At 40.6% G+C, this 22,909-nt stretch overlaps 1 protein-coding gene across 1 annotated transcript in view; it reads left to right on the top strand.

Moving 5' to 3' along the window:
* Positions 1-1,487: 1,487 nt before the first annotated feature.
* The window catches only part of LOC140739592 (glutamine--fructose-6-phosphate aminotransferase [isomerizing] 2-like), a 43,430-nt gene continuing 22,008 nt past the window's right edge, over positions 1,488-22,909 (top strand). The window contains exons 1-7 of the mRNA XM_073067991.1: positions 1,488-1,617; positions 11,427-11,534; positions 14,554-14,658; positions 16,127-16,252; positions 20,396-20,454; positions 20,541-20,675; positions 21,500-21,561. Of these exons, the coding sequence (XP_072924092.1) occupies positions 1,611-1,617; positions 11,427-11,534; positions 14,554-14,658; positions 16,127-16,252; positions 20,396-20,454; positions 20,541-20,675; positions 21,500-21,561 (602 nt within the window). The 5' untranslated portion in view covers positions 1,488-1,610. The remainder of the gene's footprint in view (positions 1,618-11,426; positions 11,535-14,553; positions 14,659-16,126; positions 16,253-20,395; positions 20,455-20,540; positions 20,676-21,499; positions 21,562-22,909) is intronic.

The following is a 22,909-nucleotide window of genomic DNA, read 5'->3' as shown; positions in this document are numbered from 1 at the left end:
ACTGAGAAAGAAAGAAAGAAGGAATTGCTGAGTTTACACTTTATATTCAATACTTGCCTTTTCTGAGAAATGGGGATAGATAAATAGAAGGGGAGGAAAGAGTCGAAGGTAGGCTAGAGGACACCGAAGTAAGTAAATTTTCCATTTCAATTCAAAAGAAGGAAATAGCAGAGGTAAATATATCATTGCCCTAGGTATAGGAGGGGATCTGAGTAATACCAGAAGAAAGAATGTTCAACCAGAAATGACAAACTGGTGAATGATCTCAGGGATTGCCTTCAATAGAAGCCGGTGTCCAGCTAATTAGTTTCGCTCCTTGTGAAATCTAGAAATGGCTGAGAGCAATGCCCATGAGATGAGCCAACATCCCAGTTACAGACGGTGGCTGCAGTGTACACTGTTTACCAGGTGCAATGTACACTGTTATATACACTATTTACCAGATGCACTGCAGTTATTCACTCTGGCTCTTCTGACACTATTCACAAGGCTCTTCACAAGGAGGACTACAATATTTCAAGAAGGTAGCTCCACCATTTTCTCAAGGGGTGTCAGGGATGAACAATAAATATTGGCCTATCTGACAACACGAGTTCCCAGAAAACTGGTAACTTTAAAATATATTAATGCCACACAAATGAAGGATCCATGCTAATTCCCATTAGAGGAAGTGAGTGGAGTCAGATAAAAAGTTGTTCAATTTAGGGACATGTTCAGTCATGTGGACAATGTGGTGACATGGGGGAAAGGTCTGGTTTCTGCTAAGAAAGGAATTATTAAAATGGAAAAAGATACCAGAAGATCTACAGACACAGGAGGGAAAGAGGATAAAGGATAGTCAAGCGGTGTTGCAATAATGTGACTGAAGACTGGGCTGGAATGATACACCTACCAGTATAATCCTGTCATGGACTTTGGAAGAAGGTAGTAGCATACTGAACAGAGCTGAGAATTGTGAAGTTAGAGACCAGGATGAAAAAAATCTTTAGTGATGTGGATAAAAAAAACTCCCTGGGGACATCGGCAATCTCTTGTGCCACCAAAGCTCTCCCGTCTCTTTTCCTCCGAAAAAATCCGAAGGGAATTTAATATTCCATAAGTTTATATAGGCATTCATCAGATAGAAATCTGAAACACAGTTTGAAAACTTTTATATTAACTGTACATTTATAAGTTTTACTGGTAACACTCTTGTGTATTATTCCAAATAATTTATTTCCTTGTTTTATAATCCAACTAAATTGTAATTCCGGATTTGAGTGTAAAATAATTAATGAAAGGCATTTTCATCAATCGACACTGACGTGTAGCTGCAATATTAATTTGCGTAACTTCGCTCTTAAGTATCCCGGACGACCAAGGCACCCCAACCTGTCTAACTGGAGAGGGACAACCGCGCCCAGTTCTGTGGCATTGCTCCTTGTCAATCTCGTCAAGCACAGAGCGCCAATCAGAGTCAAGGACATTGAAGTTTCAGGATGCGCGCTGTTTTAAATAGGACAGAGAGGAGGAGGAAGAATAGTTGAGCAGGCAGTCCTGGAGGAAGTCTCATAGTCGCTGGGGAGAGCTATTCGGACAGTTTCTCGAGTCTTGGAGTTGTTTCTAGTACGATGTGTGGTAAGCAAGACAGAAAGCCAGTTTTAAAATGCTGGGGATTTTTTACAATGCATCGTGAACGGAGGTCTCTCACACTCTGCTCTACCTTCCTCACCCACCACCCTTCCCACCAACCATCCCTTCTCCCCAACCACGAACCCCGAACTTGATTTCTTTCGTCAGAGTTTACTTTTCCTTTCGCATAACCTCGCGTTTTGGCTCTGAAGTCCGACGGGTGCATTACTGCGTAGTTTCTCACAATGTAGAAGTACTTTTTTTCGCCGTGTACGTATCGTGTTTAGGTGCGATAGCAGCAAGGAAATTTCCATTGGGTCTCATAATTCTGAACGGTTTAGTAAATTCACAGTGTATTATTTTGGCCAATCTGTTGACACAGATTAGACAACCTAGAAAAGAACTCGCCAGCCAGAAAATAACCTTTCTTTGAAGAAGTTTCGTGGATTAACTATAAAATGTTTCTAAGCAATACAAAGTTAAGTGTAACTGTTGTATCTTACGTAGATATGGGGGCCATTATGAGCTTTTGAAATACGGAAATCTGTATCTAATGTCACTGTAGTTTAAAGTCCTATTTGCTTGCGTACAGAAAGATTTTGGTAAAAGCAACGCAGAAAACTACAAGTAATCTGTTTTGCCGTTATTTGTTGAAAAGTAAATGTTGATCAAAATGATTTAAAAAATCACTTGTGTAAACTAAACATTTAGATCTTGCGCCGGATTAATGGACCACCTCTGCTGGAGGCAGGTTCCGAATAAACGTTGCTCTTCCACAAAGCCTTCAACTTCGGAGATGTTTAGTAAAATGTTTTCTATAATGTTTTCTTTTTAATTGAAAATCTGACTTCAAAGTGTCATAAACGTCGGGCATCCTCGTGTCTATTGTTATTATTTTCTGTATATTTCAGAGAGCATTAAATTCAGTTTTTGTATAGTAATGAAGTAATGGAATTGCAGGGTCTACTCACTACGCTGAAGTTGGCCATTCTGCTCCTCATGTTTGATGAATCGTTCAGTTAAGACGCGATTCAACAGCATATTAAGTATGTCTTAATACATTTGAATTTATATTCCTTCCTTATACTTATAAATATGAATATTAGAAATTTGAAATTCTCACAATCATCTGGAGATCCACTAGATTTGTGTTAAGTGCAGTTTCCTATTACCGCCCCTAATTAGTCATGCAGCGGTCTGAGCAGAGTCCAATAGAAAGACTGTTGTCTCAGCCCCAGACTTCCAATTGTTGGAGAAGTTCTCTTATCCATGGTTTTGTTTCCTCTAAATTGAGTTCATTCTTTATCAGGAGAGGCATCAGTCCAGCACTTTTCATAACCTGACCTCATCCAAACAAACTGAGAATTCTTTAACTTGAACCTAGTCCCCAATGACATCATGCTTGTTTTCACAGATGTGCATTCCAGCAAATGCGAAACTTTAAAGTTCTAATTTTCGATTTCAAACACTTCTATCACATTTTACCTCACATCCAAACTCTGTAACTCCTCAAACCCTGCAACCCTCTGAGCTCTCAAATTCCAACCTTTTGCACATTTCCAATTCCCACCAACAGTCCCACACCTCTCCCTTTCCAGTTCCCACCTGCAGTCCTTCACCTCTCCCTTTCCAATTCCCACCTGCAGTCCTTCACCTCTCCCTTTCCAGTTCCCACCTGCAGTCCTTCACCTCTCCCTTTCCAATTCCCACCTGCAGTCCTTCACCGAACTGTTTCCAGTTCCCACCTGCAGACCTTCACCTCTCCCTTTCCAATTCCCACCTGCAGTCCCTCACCTCTCCCTTTCCAATTCCCACCTGCAGTCCCTCACCTCTCCCTTTCCAATTCCCATCTGCAGTCCCTCACCTCTCCCTTTCCAGTTCCCACCTGCAGTCCCTCACCTCTCCCTTTCCAGTTCCCACCTGCAGTCCCACAACTCTCCCTTTCCAATTCCCACCTGCAGTCCTTCACCTCTCCCTTTCCAGTTCCCACCTGCAGTCCCTCACCTCTCCCTTTCCAATTCCCACCTGCAGTCCCACACCTCTCCCTTTCCAGTTCCCACCTGCAGTCCTTCAACTCTCCCTTTCCAATTCCCACCTGCAGTCCTTCACCTCTCCCTTTCCAGTTCCCACCTGCAGTCCTTCACCTCTCCCTTTCCAATTCCCACCTGCAGTCCTTCACCTCTCCCTTTCCAGTTCCCACCTGCAGTCCTTCACCTCTCCCTTTCCAGTTCCCACCTGCAGTCCTTCACCTCTCCCTTTCCAATTCCCACCTGCAGTCCCTCACGTCTCCCTTTCCAATTCCCACCTGCAGTCCCTCACGTCTCCCTTTCCAGTTCCCACCTGCAGTCCCTCACCTCTCCCTTTCCAGTTCCCACCTGCAGTCCCACACCTCTCCCTTTCCAGTTCCCACCTGCAGTCCCTCACCTCTCCCTTTCCAATTCCCACCTGCAGTCATTCACCTCTCCCTTTCCAGTTCCCACCTGCAGTCCTTCACCTCTCCCTTTCCAGTTCCCACCTGCAGTCCTTCACCTCTCCCTTTCCAGTTCCCACCTGCAGTCCCTCACCTCTCCCTTTCCAGTTCCCACCTGCAGTCCTTCACCTCTCCCTTTCCAGTTCCTACCTGCAGTCCTTCACCTCTCCCTTTCCAGTTCCCATCTGCAGTCCTTCACCTCTCCATTTCCAGTTGTCACCTGCAGTCCTTCACCTCTCCCTTTCCAGTTCTCACCTGCAGTCCTTCACCTCTCCCTTTCCAGTTCCCACCTGCAGTCCTTCACCTCTCCCTTTCCAGTTCCCACCTGGAGTCCCTCACCTCTCCCTTTCCAATTCCCACCTGCAGTCCTTCACCTCTCCCTTTCCAGTTCCCACCTGCAGTCCCTCACCTCTCCCTTTCCAGTTCCCACCTGCAGTCCCTCACCTCTCCCTTTCCAATTCCCACCTGCAGTCCCTCACCTCTCCCTTTCCAATTCCCACCTGCAGTCATTCACCTCTCCCTTTCCAGTTCCCACCTGGAGTCCTTCACCTCTCCCTTTCCAATTCCCACCTGCAGTCCCTCACCTCTCCCTTTCCAATTCCCACCTGCAGTCCCTCACCTCTCCCTTTCCAATTCCCACCTGCAGTCCCTCACCTCTCCCTTTCCAATTCCCACCTGCAGTCCCTCACCTCTCCCTTTCCAATTCCCACCTGCAGTCCCTCACCTCTCCCTTTCCAATTCCCACCTGCAGTCCCTCACCTCTCCCTTTCCAATTCCCACCTGCAGTCCCACAACTCTCCCTTTCCAATTCCCACCTGCAGTCCTTCACCTCTCCCTTTCCAGTTCCCACCTGGAGTCCTTCACCTCTCCCTTTCCAATTCCCACCTGCAGTCCCTCACCTCTCCCTTTCCAATTCCCACCTGCAGTCCCTCACCTCTCCCTTTCCAATTCCCACCTGCAGTCCCTCACCTCTCCCTTTCCAATTCCCACCTGCAGTCCCTCACCTCTCCCTTTCCAATTCCCACCTGCAGTCCCTCACCTCTCCCTTTCCAATTCCCACCTGCAGTCCCACAACTCTCCCTTTCCAATTCCCACCTGCAGTCCTTCACCGAACTGTTTCCAGTTCCCACCTGCAGTCCTTCACCTCTCCCTTTCCATTTCCCACCTGCTGTCCCTCACCTCTCCCTTTCCAGTTCCCACCTGCAGTCCCTTACCTCTCCCTTTCCAGTTCCCACCTGCAGTCCCTTACCTCTCCCTTTCCAGTTCCCACCTGCAGTCCCACAACTCTCCCTTTCCAATTCCCACCTGCAGTCCCACAACTCTCCCTTTCCAATTCCCACCTGCAGTCCTTCACCTCTCCCTTTCCAGTTCCCACCTGCAGTCCCTCACCTCTCCCTTTCCAGTTCCCACCTGCAGTCCTTCACCTCTCCCTTTCCAGTTCCCACCTGCAGTCCCTCACCTCTCCCTTTCCAGTTCCCACCTGCAGTCCCTCACCTCTCCCTTTCCAATTCCCACCTGCAGTCCCACAACTCTCCCTTTCCAATTCCCACCTGCAGTCCTTCACCGAACTGTTTCCAGTTCCCACCTGCAGTCCCTCACCTCTCCCTTTCCAGTTCCCACCTGCAGTCCCTTACCTCTCCCTTTCCAGTTCCCACCTGCAGTCCCTTACCTCTCCCTTTCCAGTTCCCACCTGCAGTCCCACAACTCTCCCTTTCCAATTCCCACCTGCAGTCCCACAACTCTCCCTTTCCAATTCCCACCTGCAGTCCCTCACCTCTCCCTTTCCAGTTCCCACCTGCAGTCCCTCACCTCTCCCTTTCCAGTTCCCACCTGCAGTCCCTCACCTCTCCCTTTCCAGTTCCCACCTGCAGTCCCTCACCTCTCCCTTTCCAGTTCCCACCTGCAGTCCCTCACCTCTCCCTTTCCAGTTCCCACCTGCAGTCCCTCACCTCTCCCTTTCCAGTTCCCACCTGCAGTCCCTCACCTCTCCCTTTCCAATTCCCACCTGCAGTCCCTCACTTCTCCCTTTCCTGTTCCCACCTGCAGTCCCTCACCTCTCCCTTTCCAATTCCCACCTGCAGTCCTTCACCTCTCCCTTTCCAATTCCCACCTGCAGTCCTTCACCTCTCCCTTTCCAATTCCCACCTGCAGTCCCTCACCTCTCCCTTTCCAATTCCCACCTGCAGTCCCTCACCTCTCCCTTTCCAGTTCCCACCTGAAGTCCCTCACCTCTCCCTTTTCATTTTCTGATGTGCTATATTAATTTTTTTTCGGTAATCGCTCATGTAAAGTACTGTAGCATGGTTTACTTCATTATAGAGAAAAAGGTGTTATTAGGTGGAAGTAGTTAATTTTAGTATCTGTCAGCTGTAGTTTCACCTGTTCATTTATGTTTCCCTTTTATTTGTCTTAATTGTCATTGATAAATTTGAATATATAGCTCTATGTTTTTCATTTGGCTTAAGTTATTCAAGTTTACCAATAATATGATGATATAGCTTGTTTTTATATGGTTTGCTGATTTCTCTCTCTATCTATTTCTCCATCTCTCTATCTCGTCTTCTTTTTCCCTGCCTCTTCTCCAGATCTGGATATTTGTAATAATGCATAGTTCCATATGTTTTCAACATCACTGATGGTAGCTACTGATTTGAATATGTTAGTTTCTCTGCTACATTAGTTTCTGCAGTTTGGATCTAGGTTGCATATGCAGACTACTGATGAAGAATCGAGGACTGTTTTTTGTCAGGCATTGTTAATTATATAGCATGATTTCCATACCTGTGACAAAATTAAGTGAGCTGTTGGCTGAAGATGGAGAAACAAATATTTGTTTCTTTTAATCTTAGTTATGCATTTAATTTAACATATTCATTAGAATTAAGGATTACTTCAACTTTACTTATTTGAATTAACCAAATGTTTTTTGGACAGATTAAAATTTCCAAGGTTTTCTGCCAAAAGTTTTGGCAATCATATGTCCATTAAATAAAATCCTAGTGAAATAAAATGATACAGATCTAAAATTTCTATTGTCACTAATTGAGGAAAATAAAAGCCTCTTTTTACAAACAAGATTTTAAAATTCCTTTCTTCCATGAACTGTAGCCCTGCAGAATAGTTTGAGCAGTTTTTTAATATAATTTAACTATATTTTATGTAACATTGATGAACTTAATTAGAATAAATCCTTTTTTGCAGTTGCTTCCTATCAATATTGCAGATCACTTCTTAACTGAGAGGCAAAACCCTTGAGATAGTTGCCATTGTTGCTCTGCTGTGGGATATAATCGGAGTTGTGGGGACAACGTAATGGAACAGATATGGCTCACAATTCCTATGGATTCTAATTTGCTTTTGAAATTCTGCTCCACTGACTGTTGAAAGTGGAAGTAGAATGTGAAGCCGCTACTATAGAGTGCTGTAATGACCAAGGATGAACCTTTTTACATTTTTTGGTTGACTCATGACTCGCTTTTCCAGTGGCTATTTTGTTCCTAATCTGTGTTCTGGTATGCTGCCAGTAAGCTCAGACAGTTTTGGATATAAGAGGGTTGTTGTCTGAATATAAAAATTATTTTGAAGAACAGTATTCTATTCGGAAGACAGCGATGCCACTACTAGAACTTAGCATCTGCTGCATGGAAAACGTTCAATGTAGTGGAAGCACAATTTGTTTGACTTTAGTCCAGGAAATGTTACTTCGGACTTTGGCAGCTAATTTTGAGACATTCTGTTTCAGAGAAATGTTCTCCAGTGACTGGTGAGCCTTATGGCTTGCATGTGTAGAAGCAAATGCGGATGCACTTGAAAATGAAATTTAAACCAGCCAAAGAATAAAGGGAACATTATGAGAGGAATAGGAATAATTTCTCCAAATACTAAAATAACTTCAGAATGCCACTTTTTGGTGGTGATTTTATGTGAAGAGTTAGCACTGACCATTTGCTATTTTATTTAATTTGATCATTGCAAGCTTTCAAACTAACTTGTACCTGGAAAAAAAGTATCACCAGTTATTAATCAGTTAGAGCTGAAATATGTCATTGCTGTCAAATGATTAGTAATGACCAAATCTCTTATAGCTTAATAAGTTCTTTGGAAGTTTATCATTTAAATGATGAATGAGGATTTTTTGGCTATCTTCCTCAATCAAAAAAAATGTTCTAGTCAGAATTTCTTCAATAGAGTCTCAGCTAATATTTTTACGTTTGCATTCATTAATCCTGATATATATTCTCTCAGATGTAATGTATTTTCTGGGTGTGTTTATATCTTAGTCATGGCTCTCTAATGGGAGTATATCGACACAAACTGATTTAATTATCATAGTATCCATGAGTCAGCAGAATTAATAACATATTTACTAATCCAGCTGTAGAATAACTGAAGCAAAAACAGAAATTCTGGAAGAATTTGGCCGATCAAGCTGCATCTGGGGAAAGAGAAACCAGTCAACATTCCTAGTCAGCGAGTAGAAGGCTTTTTTCCATGCAGCAAAAGCATTTCTGTTTTTGGTTCAAATTCATTCCACACCCATAGTTCTGTTTTTCTCCAAGGTTTCAATGGTGCTATTTTAAAGAGATATACTAGATATTCTATTCAGCAGTACAATATTCTATATGAAGAAAAAGCTAATTAGGCTCTTTTGCGCACTGCTGCAGTTTATTGGGAATTCTTTGTGTGTTTGACATTCAACTGCATGAATGCATTCAAACATATGAAATGGTATCCAGCAGTATACAGTGCTAATTTCATTTGTGCCAGCAAGGCCAGGGGACAGATTACTGCAATAAAACAAGCCCTTGCAGAACATGGAGGAAGCTTTGGATGGACCTAGATCAGGGGTTCCCAACATGGGGTCTACAGACCCCTCAGTTAATGGTAAGGTTCCAGACCTAGACGAACAAATCACAGACCATGAAATTCATTTTATGGTATCAACATTGGGTAGACCTTCTTATAGTTAAATCTTTGTGATTGCTCTCCTATTCTGTTACTTTTTTCTCATACTAATAGTCCCAATTTATTTTTACCACTTTGTTTCATTATTTTCTCAATAGTTTTAGCTTAATATCTAGTCATCTGACTCTTTTTATTATGGATTGTTTACAGAGATTTATATGTCCATGCCAATTATAAGTTCTATAGTTTAAAAAGCTTAAGAAGTGTAGAGGTATATTGAACACTAGTCTATCAAAGTGCAATTCATAATAGTGATGGGAAAGTATGCTTATCCCATATTTTGTAATCCATGCAAAATCTCTGCTAGGAATGGCCTGGAAGAATGGAGGATCAACTATGGTTTCTATGAGTATTCAACAAAAACAAAAAGACTAATCACTTTCTGTTCTTTAAAATGGTATGATTCTTCTTGAAGACTGATTTACTTCAAAAGTTGGAAGTCAAAACTTTGTCTTTCCAAACTTGATTCTACTTGTTTTCTGATATTGCATTTCACATGCAAAGTGGCAATTCTGGACAAAACTTGAGTCACTGGTGGATGCTCGACAGCTGTGGCAGGTTAGCTCTTACAAAGTAAAACCAAATGCGTAGGTGACAACAAGGCTTCGCTCCCAGTTGAACTCAATGCCTCTATGCTGACTTTGAACATTAAAACATAGAAGAACGTTTACGAACTTCCACAGCTCCCAGTGACACTGGGATTTCAGTCTCGGAGGCCAACATGAGAGCATCCTTCAGCAGGGTGAACCCACAGAAAGCACCTGCACCAGGTGGGGTACCTGGCCAAGTACTAAGGACCTGTACCAATCAACTGGCTAGAGTGTTCACCTATATCTTTAACCTCTTGCTTTGGCAGTATGAAATACCCACTGCTTCAAGCAAGCTTCAAATGCACCGGTGCCTAAGAAGAATGTGGTAATCTGCCTCAAGGACTTGGCCAGTAGCCCTTACATCCACTGTGAAGAAATACTTTGAGAGGTTGGTGATGAAGCATATCAGCTCCTTTCTGAGAAGTGACTTGGATCCACTCCAATTGGCCGACCAACGCAACAGGTTCACAGCAGATGCCATTTCAACTCTTCACTCAACCTGGGAACGTCTGGACAACAAAGGTGCTTAAATCAGGGTTTTCTACATCATCTACAGCTCAGCATTCAACACTATTATCTTCTCAAAACTAATCAATAAGCTTCAAGACCTTGGCCTCAATACCCTCTTGTGCATCCTCAGTATCCTCATTTGCAGACCCCAGTCAGTTTGGATTGGCAACGACATCTCTTCTACAATCTCCATCAGCACAGGTGCACCACAAGGCTGTGTGCTTTACCCCCTGCTCTACTCACTTTACACTTAGACTGTGAGGCTAAGCACGGCTCCAATGCCATCTCCAAGTTTACTGCCGACACCACTGTCACTGGCCAAATCAAAGGTGGTGACGAATCAGCATATAGGAGGGAGAGTGAATATCTGGCAGAGTGGTGCCGCAACAACAGCCTCTCGCTCAATGTCAGCAAGACCAAAGAGCTGCTTATTGACTTCAGGAGGGGGAAATGAGAACCATGAGCCAACCGTCCTCGGGGGAATTAGAGTGAAGAGGCTCAGCAACTTTAAATTCTTTAGTGTTATCATTTCAGAGGATCTGTCCTGGGCCCAGCATGAAGTTTGTGAAGATTTGGCATGACATCTAAAACTTTGACAAACTTCTATAGATGTGCAGTGGACTGATTGCAACACAGTCTAGTATGGAAAAACCAACGCCCTTGAATGGAAACTCCTACTAAAAGTAGTGGATGTGACCCAGTCCATCACGGGTAAACCCTCCCCACCACTGAGCACATCTACATGAAACACTGTTGCAGGAAAACAGCATCCATCATCAAGGATCCCGACCGCCCAGGCCACGATCACTTTTCACTGCCGCCACCAGGAAGAAGGTACAGGAACCTCAGGACCCACACCACCAGGTTTAGGAACAGTTATCACCCTTCAACCTCCAGTCTCCTGAACCAAAGGGAATAACTTCACCCAACTTCACTTGGCCTATCACTGAACTGTTCACACAACCTATGGACTCACTTTCAAGGATTCTTAATCTCATGTTTTTGATATTTATTGCTTATTTACTTACTTATTTCATATTTGCACAGTTTGTTGTCCTTTGCATATTGGCTGTTTGTCCATCCCGTTGGGTGCGGTCTTTCATTGAATCTTGGATCCACTGTGTATGCCCACAAGAAAATGAATCTCAGGGTTCTACGTATCTGGTGACATATATGTACTTTGATATTTTTTACTTGGTGAACCATGGTTTAATTTTATTGAATATTGTTGGTGTGTTCAATGAAATCTTCAGTTTATTTATCAAAATTTAATTTTGCAGGGATCTTTGCATATTTGAACTACCGAGTCCCTCAAACGCAGAAGGTGATCTTGGAGATCTTGATCAAAGGTTTGCAGAGACTTGAATACAGAGGCTATGATTCAGCAGGTAAACTTATAAAATGTATATAAAATTTTGAATCTATTCTATTTTATAGAGATACTTTGCAGAGCACACGTTTCCAAAGATTGTATGTTTGTCTGAGTAACATGTGACATCATTAGTTACACGACTGACATTGAGGAAAACCCTAGCAGTGAAAAGCACACTCAAATGCCCAGACCAACCTTCCTGTGGTCAACTTTCCTGAAGGTTATTGCTACTTTTCAAAAACAAAAAATAAGACACAAATGGATCCTGTTTTGGGTCAAGATCCCTCTCTTCATTAATGAATCTGAATTAATGGAGAGAGGGACTGCTGTACTTGCTGCAGATCCAGCGTCAGAGCTTAGAGCTATCTACAAAATGTAGCAGGAAACTTTGGGACTTCCCCATTCAATCTTGCGATCTCATGAAAGGAAGATAAAAATTGCTACTATTCAACCCAATGAGAAATAAAAGAATTAGACATTCAAGACATCAAGGGAATTTGAATACCTCTGAAATGAGGCATTAGAAATAAGAGTACATAAAATTGGACCTTAATCATAACATTGGAGCCATGGAACACTTACTGGATGCAGGCCTATCTTCCAAATACACTTCCTTTTCAGTTACTTCCAACCCTATCACTTTGTTTCTTCACATAGCACTTTTTCCAAAAAACATGATGTTAGTCCCCACTCTCTATCTTATTCTAATCTAACTACTTTTGGATGCCTTCTCTCTGCTGCAATGTCAAAACCATCATTAAAATTGGCCATTAATTGGGCTACAGATAAATGATAGCTGTCTGATAGCTGCAAGGTTCCTGTGAGCCAGACCATCATTTCCCTGACTGCCATTAACCACATCTCTGGACTATCTCATCCTAACCTCTCTTATCCATACCAATTATATCATTGCTTCAAACATTGATCAGCCAGATTTAATCTCCTGCCCAAACTGAACAAATAGGGTTGGAAACAGGCAACTTTCACTTACCTTATGAAACTAATTTTATTTAATATTGACTCCTTGCCTCACTGAAAAAAGGAACACAAGAAATAGAGGTTGCCTTAGACTGTTTTACCCCTTGTGCCAGTTCCATTGAGACTATGCTGCCACTTTCCAGGACTAACTCCCATATTCCTCTATTAATATTCAAAATTCTACCATCTTCTCTCTTGAATAGATTGATACCTCCTAGCTGTCTTTGGAAGATGAAAATAGTTGTGAAGGAATACTACTTTTGAAAAATACTATTACAATTCAGCTAGGTGGGCTAGTGTACTGATGAGTAAGCAAACTGGAGTGCTCCTGGAAAAAGAAATCCAGGCTTATGCACAGTCCTGATGAAGAATATAGATCGACTGTATATACATAGTACTTTCGGGACCTGAAAGAGAAACAAACATTAAAATCATAAGTGTAGGCTGAACTATCTAATTCAATCTGAGACCTGTAATTTGAATTTGTACAATGCTGCTTATGTAGAAATGCCCAACTTGAAATAGAATAACATTGTGCAATCTTGGGACTGGTGACTGAAAGTTATACTAGAGAAGTAGGTTTTCAGTATGTTATAAGATTGCTGAGTGGGAGTTTTGAGAAAGTTGGAAAGATTTATGACTGAGATTGGTAACGGCTCCGCCACAATGTGAATATAAGATGCCAATTGCCCAAAAAGTCGGGATCAAAACATACCGTAAGGGTTACAAAGCTTGAACGGTTGACAGAGATGTCTGTTAAGACACTGTGCAGGGATTTTGAAGAACAGGATGATGATTTTGTTTTAGGTGATAAGTGGAATAGGGAGCCAACATAAATTAGCAAGGGCAGGAGTAATCATTGAACAGAACTTCCGCATTTCAGAATTGTAAGCAGTTGAAACGGATTCATGTGATTTATTTGACAATCTTCCTTAAGAAGTAATACTCTCACCTTGCAGTCAGAGGTCATATGTTCTGGGTCTGTTCAAAGACTCTGAGTATATAATCTAGGCTGACACTTCAGAACTTACCAATGAGTCAGTACTGCAACTTTTTTTAAAAAATAAATTTTAATTACAGCCCTATTGATTCATTGGCCACTATTTTTAGATTTCTCATTTTCTTCACCTGAAGATAATGGCTACAAAATTCAAAATCTACTGTTTTCAGCAGATTTCAGTAGAATCATGCATTCAGCATATGTCCATTGGCATTATTTAAATAAGTAATCAACTACTGACAGGATAATTGTTAGTCACCACAATTTTACAAATGTTTGATACTTTCTATTAGTGTTTCAAGTAGCAATTGGACCCAAGGTGAGATGGAAAACTGTATATAAAATTAATTGTGGTGATTTGATCCATAGGCTCTTGTGCGATTCCTCCAAGGTGCTAGGTATATGCATACAAATTCAGAGCAGGACTGGAGCACAAACCTTTAGTAGAATAGACACTCTCTGATGTGATCTGTACACTCATTTCTACCTACTCCTGGCAATCTTTGATTGGCATTTTGTTATCCCTCTGATTGATTTTATGCATATCCTTGCACATTGCACGTACATTATACCTGTTGGATCAAATCATTTTCTGCAAATCCTTCTAACCTAACTTACCAAGGTTTGCCTTGTTGTCTCAGCCTCCACCATGCTAGGAGCAGAACAACCATACCAACTAAGCCATGCAACTTTAGGTCAAGTATTCTCTCAAAATGTATGTTTGAGTAAGGGGAGATGGGGAGATGCGCTGTGGAGCATATCACTTGTATCTTCTGACAACTGATACAAAATAATGCATTTGAAGGTGAATACATCATATAAGTTAGGGACTGTCTTGAAGATGATAAACAAGCTTGTAATCTCTTAAATGTTCTTATTTAAGGAGGCATCAATATTAATTTTGGTAACCATTGCAGTAGCCTACATGATAGAATTTCACAGGCTGAAAATTCTTTGCTCTGGGTCTCGCGCTAACACTCCATATACTGTAGTTTCATCTGTAGAAATTGATGGAATCTACTTTCATCTTTGAATAACAACTGTTTTTCAATATCAGGGCTAGCAATTGATGAAGGCAATGGCAGCGAGCAAAACATTGGTGGACAAATCAATCTCTTCAGAAACAGAGGCAAAGTGAAGGACCTAGCTGAAAAAATAGCTGGTAAGTGACCAACAACTTTTAGTTGTTACTTTATTATTTGGAAAATGCATAGTTTAATTGTCGGGTCCTGGATCTATTCAGCACCAAAAGCAGGTCCTTTGGCTAAACTCTTTCTTCTCGACTAAAGTCTTGCTGAGCTAGTCCCATTTACCTGTACTTGGCCCACATCCTTCTAAACCTTTCCTATCCATGTGCTGTCTAAATGCCTTTTTAGAGCTGTGGTTATACCCGCCTTTACCATTTCTTCTGGCAGTTCATTCATACGCGTCAGCCTTTATGTGGAAAAGTTGCCTCCAGTCCCTTTTAAATTGTTCCACTCTCACTTTAAACCTTTATACAGGCATCCAATCACAAAAACAACCCACCCCACTGCTGGAAATCAAAATAACATACACAAGACACTGGAGGAACTCAGCAGACTGGGCAGTATCTACGTAGAAGAGTAAACAGTCGACGTTTTGAGGACTCCCGATGAAGGGTCTTGGCCCGAAATATCAACTGCTTACTGTTTTCCATAGATGCTGCCTGGCCTGCTGAGTTTCTCCAGCATTTTGAGTGCATTACCCCCCAATCACCTTCTCTCTCTTAATACAAAGCTAATTTTACATACAGTTTTCCATCTCACCTTGGGTCCAATGGGCTCTAACCCCTTAGACAGGTTTTCCTTGTCAAAGGTGTTAAAATCTACGTAGGCTACATCATCTGCACTGCTCTCATCGGTGTATTTTGTAAACGCTAAAATATTTAATCACAATGATTAGGCAGGAACTGCCCCCGAATCTTTTTGTGTAATTTTCCCTTGTTTATAATGATAAAAATTTATGTAATAACTTTTCAAATCCGGCTTTGCCATGCACAGAAAAATCGATTATTTCTTAAGCTTGCATAATACCCAAAAACTGCAATTTACCTTGATATAATGTACCATCAAATTGGAGAAAATAAGTCTAAAGATCTTCAGATTTTTCTTGCAAGCTTAAAGAAAGTTGCTTTTAATTTTTTATCACAAAATCCAACCCCCTTTATTTTGCGGGTATTGTTTTAGAAAAATTATCAGAGGAAGAACATTTCTAAATGTAGGGGCTAAAATACTTAAGAATTCATTCCAGTCTGAGAAGCAATCACAGCAGAAGATTTGATTTTGACCTTTATTTTTACTCCAATACCCCATAAAGATTGCCCATTACAGCTTCTGTCTGGAAATATTCTCCTGAGTACAGGTAGACTTTGAACTTGTCGTCCTGGGTCCTGTGACAGGCAGAATGGTCTTTCAAAATGGAGTCCTTTATACTTAATTCAAACATAAAGATGGCCTTCTTGAAGTTAAATGATGAAATTTGTTTTTCGACATTCCAGTTTACTATGTAAAATGTTATGAATTCTGTTTTGAAGCACTTCCTTGTTAATCTGCATTGATAAATAGTAATTCTTCAACACTTCACGTGTGTCCAATAATTGTTGTTTTTAGAGCTAAATAGCTTGGATTATAACAAGGAATTTGAAATCCACTTGGGCATTGCTCACACTCGCTGGGCAACACACGGAGTTCCAAATGAAGTGAACAGTCATCCTCATCGCTCTGATAAAAACAATGGTATGTGTTTCAATACGTGGAAGATGATGTACAGATAATCTAAATATTTTTTAAAAATTCACAAGCATGCCATATCACTGAGCTGCAGCCAAAGCTCACTGTTAACCATTTAAAATAGAACCTACATAGTGCACCTTGCAATTGAATAGTATATGTGCTGAATATATCTATAAGACCATATGACATAGGAGCAGAATTAGACCATTTGGCCATGAGTCTATTCCATCATTCCATTATAGCTGTTTTACTATCCCTCTCAACTCTGTTCTCCTGTCTTCTCCCTGTAGCCTTTGACACCCTGATGACTCAAGAATGTATCAATCTCCACTTTAAATATACCCAATGATTTGGCCTTCTCCACCATCTGTGGCAATGAATTCCACAACATCACTACCCTCTGGGAAATGAAATTCCCCCTCCTCTCTGAACTAAATGAATGTCCCTCTATTCTGAGGCTGTACCGTCTGGTCCTGGACTCTCCCACATGCACTCTATCTAGGCCTTTCAATGTTGAACAGATTTCAATGAGATTCATCACTCATTCTTCTAAACTCCAGTGAGTAGAGGCCCAGGGCCATCAAACACCTCTCATACATTAACCCTTTCATTCTTGAAGTCATTCTCATGAACCTTCTCTGGATCCTATCCAATACTTGCACAACCTTTTTTAAATTAGAAGCCCGAATCTACTCACAATACTCTGAGTGTGGTCTGACAAGTGTCTTATAAAGCCTCAGTATCACATCCTTGCTTTTGTATTCTAGTCCTCTTGAAATGAATGCTAACAATGCATTTGCCTTCCTTACCATCCAATTAACCTGCAAGTTAACCTTTAGGGAATCCTGCATGAGGACTCCCAAGTCCCTTTGCATTTCTGATTTTTTTGAATTTTCTCTCTGTTTAAAAGATCATCTCTGCCTTTACTTCTTCCACCAAAATGCATGAGCTTACACCTCCCTGCACCATATTCCATTTGCCACTTCTTTGCCCATTCTCCTAATCTCTCTAGTCCTGCAGACTCCCTGCATTCACAACACTACCTGTCTCTCTAACCATCTTTGTATCATTCACAAACTTGGCCACAACCCATTAGATCTGAATCCAAGGCATTGACATATAACGTGAAAAGCAGCAGTCTCAACATGGACCTCTGTGGAACACTACCAGTTATAGGTAGCCATCCAGAAAAGGCCCCCTTTATTTCCACTCTTTGGCTCCTGCCAGTCAGCCAATATTCTGTCCATGCTAGTGTCTTTCCTGTAATACCATGAGCTCTTGTTAAGCAGTTTAATATGCCGCACTTTGTCAAAGGCCTTCTGAAAATGCATGTAAACAACATCCACCAACTCTCCTTTGTCTAAATTAACTGTTAATTCCTCAAAGAATTCCTACAGATTTGTCAGGGGCAAGATTTTCCCTTTAGGAAACTATTTTATCATGTGGCTCCAAGTACCCTGACACCTCATCCTAAATAATGGACTCCAACATGTTCCCAACCACTGAAGTAAGGCTAACTGGCCAATAATTTTCTTTGATCTGCCTCCCCCTTTCTTAAAGAGTTGAGTGACATTTGCAAATTTTCAGTCCTCTGGAACCATTCTAGAATGTAGTGATTCTTGAAAGACCAGTACTTTTGGCTCTACAATCTCTTCCGCTAACTCTTTCAGAACCCTGGTGTGTAGTCTAGCTGGTACAGGCGGCCTGTTTATCTTCAGACCTTTCAGCTTCCCAAGCACCTTCTTCCTAGTAATAGCAGCTACACCCAGTCTGAGTGTATGGTCCCTGGCACTCTCAAATTTCTAGCGTACTGTTAGTGTCTTCCATAGTGAAGACTAATGCAAAATATTATTAAGCTTGTCTGCCATTTATTTGTCCCCTATTGCTACATATCTAGTGTCTTTATCCAGGGGCCCAATATCCACTCTCTCCTCTCTTTTACTCTTCATATATTTGGAAAAAGAACTATTGCAATCTTCTTTTATATTGTTGGCTAGCGTCCTTTCATATTTCATCTTTTCTCTCCTTATGGCTTTTTAGTTGCCTCCTGATGTGTTTTAAAAGCTTCCCACTCCTCTAACATTCCAATATTTTTTTCTATATTATATACCCTCTCTTTGTAGATTTTAGGAAATAAAATGGAGAAAGCTGCAGCCACAAATGAAACCTAGCTTGTTTCTTAGATATGAGCAAAGTCATACTTTAATTTGAAAGTGATTATGAGTTTATTTGAACCTGCGGAGGAAAGGTACTATCAGGATGTTTAGAAGTGGGGAATGAGGTGGGACTGAGAGGAAGGTAGCTAAGTGACCCAATAAAAGATTGGCAATATATTTTGTTTGGGGTAGAATGGAACTTGGAGGTGATATTGATGCTCTATTTGCCTGCTGTCCTCATCCTTTTAAGCCGTGGTGGTTGTTGTGAATATATAGGGTTTATTGCTTGTGACAATATTTCTCCTCAAATCTGTTCCACCATTCAATAAAATCATAGTTTATCTTCTGCTTCAAGTCTACTTTTTGACCCCCTTGCCCCATGAATCCTTTAAAGTCCAAAAAATCTTCAGATATATTCAAGGACCCTCTGGGAGTTAATTATAAAGCTGTGAAATCGTTTGAACAATAAAAAGAAATTGAAACTCTTTTCTGTCCTACCTGTTATCCACAGATTAGGCTTTTCAGTTCTATCAGCTTCACATCATCTGCCATGTCAATCTTTTCTAATACTATCTGCCAGAATTTGCTGCTGGAGCAAGACTCTACACTTGATGCTAGCATATAGAAATTGTTTTCCTGAAGTCAACTTGCTGTTAAATAAGGTCATGCAAAATACTGAGCGTTGTTAGCAACACACACAAAATGCTGGAGGAACTCAGCAGGCCAGGCAGCATCTATGGAAAAGAGTACAGTCGATGTTTTGGGCCGAGACCCTTTGGCAGGACTGGAGGAGAAAAGCTGGAGTAGATTTGAAAGGTGGGGGGAGGGGGGAGAGAAACCAGTTGGGACACTTGCAACAATACATCGGCAGAAGTTTGTTATTGTTTGGTGACATACTGAACCTTCATAATCTCCTAAGAAAATGAGAAGATGTTGACATGCTCTCCTTGTGAATACATCTGCAGTTTGTGCACAGCCCAGAACGGGTCATCTGATGTTTAACCCCCAGGAATTTAAAGCTGCTGACTTACCTCACAAACGATTTTCTGCACCTTCCCTCTTCCACAGCCAACGTAGTTCACTCTTAACTGTTAAAACATCATTAATATCTAAATGTCTATTCATGGATAATTTAAATTTCAGTTAGAGGGTTAATGAACAAATTATGTACTAATATAAAAAGCTTAAATCATGGAAAGATTAGCATGATGTGGTGTTTTAAAGAGGCCAGTGGCAGAGCAGCCCATTTTGGACAACTTGTGACAACAGGCCGTTTAGGGGAGGATAAATATGCCTCACTGCAAGTTGCTGTATGTCCTTCAGATGTGGTTGTTCTACTTGGCTATATCACTATTGATTTGTGTCTACATTCCATTTGGTCACACACTTTTTAATACTTATTGGAAAGCTTTATTGAGTATTAAGTATATTAATGGATACTAGTTTAGCAAAGGAATTGTATCATTGGCTTCTCTGGAACAGCAATTTCCCGTACGTTAGTTACCAGCCAAATGTAGCTTACTAGAAATCCACACACCTGTATTGGTAATTGGCTTAATGATAATAGTTTTGGTAGATACTGTGTGTATACTACTTGTCAGTAATGTTGTTTTATAGGCATTCATTACAGTAAGGGAGTAAAGTGTACTTTAAAAACAGCAACGAATTTACAGTGTGATTTATAAAAAATATTTACAAAAATAGCCCATTAACCTTGCCCAACTTAAATATGTAGCTGACCTAAAATTGAATCTGATTGATTATTGGAATACTCTTCAATGATTCAATTTGAAAATTCTGGACAAAGAATTAATCTAAAATTGGTGAAGGGAGAAACCCCTAGCTTCTAAGGAACACAGTGGTACAATCATTGGGCATGGAATATAGTTCACATAGTTCACTGGTCTGTGGTATCATAACTAATATTAAGTTGGTATGTACTTTAAAGTCTAACCTGTAGATTTAACAGGAATGTACTCCTTTATTTTAGAATTTCTGGTAGTTCATAACGGAATTATCACAAACTACAAAGATCTGAGACAATTCCTGGTAAGTACAATACCAGCAAGCTAATCAAAAATTAACCATCACTATAATGTGTTCCAGTACATTCAGTGTGTGCTCTATTAATATAGGAGAGCAAAAATTATTTGTTTGAATCTGAGACGGATACAGAGGTGATTCCTAAACTAACAAAGTATCTATATGATAACCGAGAAAGTGAAGATATTGGATTCTCTGCTTTGGTGGAAAAAGTTGTTCAACAACTGGTGAGTTACAATTGACTTTTTTATTTGCAGTTCATGGTAAATAACAATCTGACATTATTTGTATGTTCATAGTAATCTCATTCATTTTATATATTCATTGAATTATGGTTCATATACTCTTTTCAGCTTTTTCCAACAGAATTGTGTTAATATTTGCTAGATTTTGGAACTGTAGACCTTTCTCATGAAAGCAAAATGTTCTACTTGAAATATTTCATGATGGAGTCTACTGTCAGATATTTCAATTAAATAACAATTCAAAAAAGACATGTGTACAGTATGAGTTGAAATAAAATTACATTTATTAATTTTACTGTGCATAAAGGTACTGTGACATTACAAGTAAGGACAGAAGTTATGTAGGTCCCCAATTGCACTTAAATCACCTCAGTCTGTACCTAATTTATAGTAGTCTAATTTATAATGACATAGAAATGGCCATCCTTTTAATAACCTGCCTGCAATATGTTCACAAACAAGAGAAAATCTCCAGATGCTAGAAATCCAGGCAAAATGTTCATGCCGGTTTTAGGTAGTTCTGGTTTTTATTCAATATTTATAAAGGAATGGCATGGTTGACAAAGGGTGGGAGATATTAATGTTTCCATATCTCTGGTGCTCTTATCCTCTTTTTGTGGTAAAGGTTGCAGGTTTGGGAAGTACTGTGAAGATTCCTCACAGTGCTTGTAAATGCTAAGCCACTGAATAATCCAGAAAATTATGCATGATTGTACCGAGAAAGTTCATTTCCTCACTATCGATTTATTTGTTTGCTGTCAAAAAGATGAAATGCAACAAAACTTAAAATTTCTTTGTCCCTGCAGGAGGGAGCATTTGCTCTTGTTTTCAAGAGTAAACATTTCCCAGGTGAAGCTGTTGCTACGAGGTTGGTATCTAGTATAATTTCTATAAATCATTGAACACCCTTTTGCTTTTAATTAGACTGTCTCTTAATTTCATAACAACTATTGTTTATTTCATGCAAATGATTTCAGATTATTAAAATGGGTATTCCAATTCCTGTTGCATCAGGACTGTTAATCAGTAGAAAAATAAATGATCTTTGAAAATAAGTGTATGTTTATTATAAACTCTGAAAGTGAAATGCATAGCCAGAGTCAAAATTGATGTATGAAACTCTATTTTCTCCAAACTGTTCTGATAATGAACAGCAAGAACAGCAACCCTCATGCAAAGTTCTTGTAAAAGTCAGAGATTTTCTTTCTGTCCTGATTCAGGGTGACCGGAAACATCTCCCATCTCTTTGCCTCTTCAGATATTGGTTGGATTGCTGAGTTTTTTCAACAGTTTATCTTTTGCTCCAGATGCCAGCATCAATAATCTCATCTTTTTTTTCTTTCTGTTATTAAAAGCAGTACACTTGTCATTTTTCTAGAGTTGTTAGCAATACCATCATTCTGTTTCATTGCTGAACTACATGTAGAGTGTAACAATATAGACCAACTGTCCTGTGTCACGGTCCCGACCGTTAATTCCCCATATTCTCCTAATTCCCTTTGATTGTGGCACTGCTGATTCTCATCTAAACCTGCAGCATAAATATCCCAGCTTTGCATCCACTCATCGCCAGATCGTTGTTTCAGCCGGTGTGGTAATTCACATTCCCAGCTGCTTAGGATTGTGTGTTCAAAGTTTTACTTCAGTACTGAGGTTTACCTGTGTAACTCTGTCTCTTCCGAGTCAAGTTAAGTATTGCCTGCTGTTTGTCTTCCCATTTGCCACTCCGTGTCAAGATAAGTATTGCCTGCAGCCTGTCTCCTGTTTGCCGTTCAGCTCCAGCAACGCCCTGTATCAAGAAAAGTTTTGCCTGCCTCCTGCTTTTCCGTTCACCCTCCTGTTTGCTGTTCAGCTGCAGCCACGCTCACACGCTCGTCTGTATCCTAACTTTATCTCCGTGCTGGTGTCCTGCGTTTGGGTTCGCCCGTTCCTTGTAACATCCTGGGATTCCCCAGTATTCTTTCAGCCATGGTATGGGATCAGAGTCTCCATTTGGGGTTTTGTAGCTTGAAGGATAGGGCAAATTGATCATTCTTACAACACAGTTTTATTTAAGTTTAATGATTTCATTGTTTTTGGTATGTGATCTAGTGTTTTTTCAGTATTTTTTGTTAATTAAATTTTAAAATTTTCTTTTTGATATCACATTTAATAAATTGAGGCCCATTCAAAATTCAGATTCAAAGTAAGTTTATTATCAAAGTACATATATGTCA

This window comes from Hemitrygon akajei, chromosome 15 (genome assembly GCF_048418815.1).
Source record: "Hemitrygon akajei chromosome 15, sHemAka1.3, whole genome shotgun sequence".
Classification (NCBI taxonomy): Eukaryota; Metazoa; Chordata; class Chondrichthyes; order Myliobatiformes; family Dasyatidae; genus Hemitrygon; species Hemitrygon akajei.
This window is presented reverse-complemented; position numbering and strand designations above follow the sequence as displayed.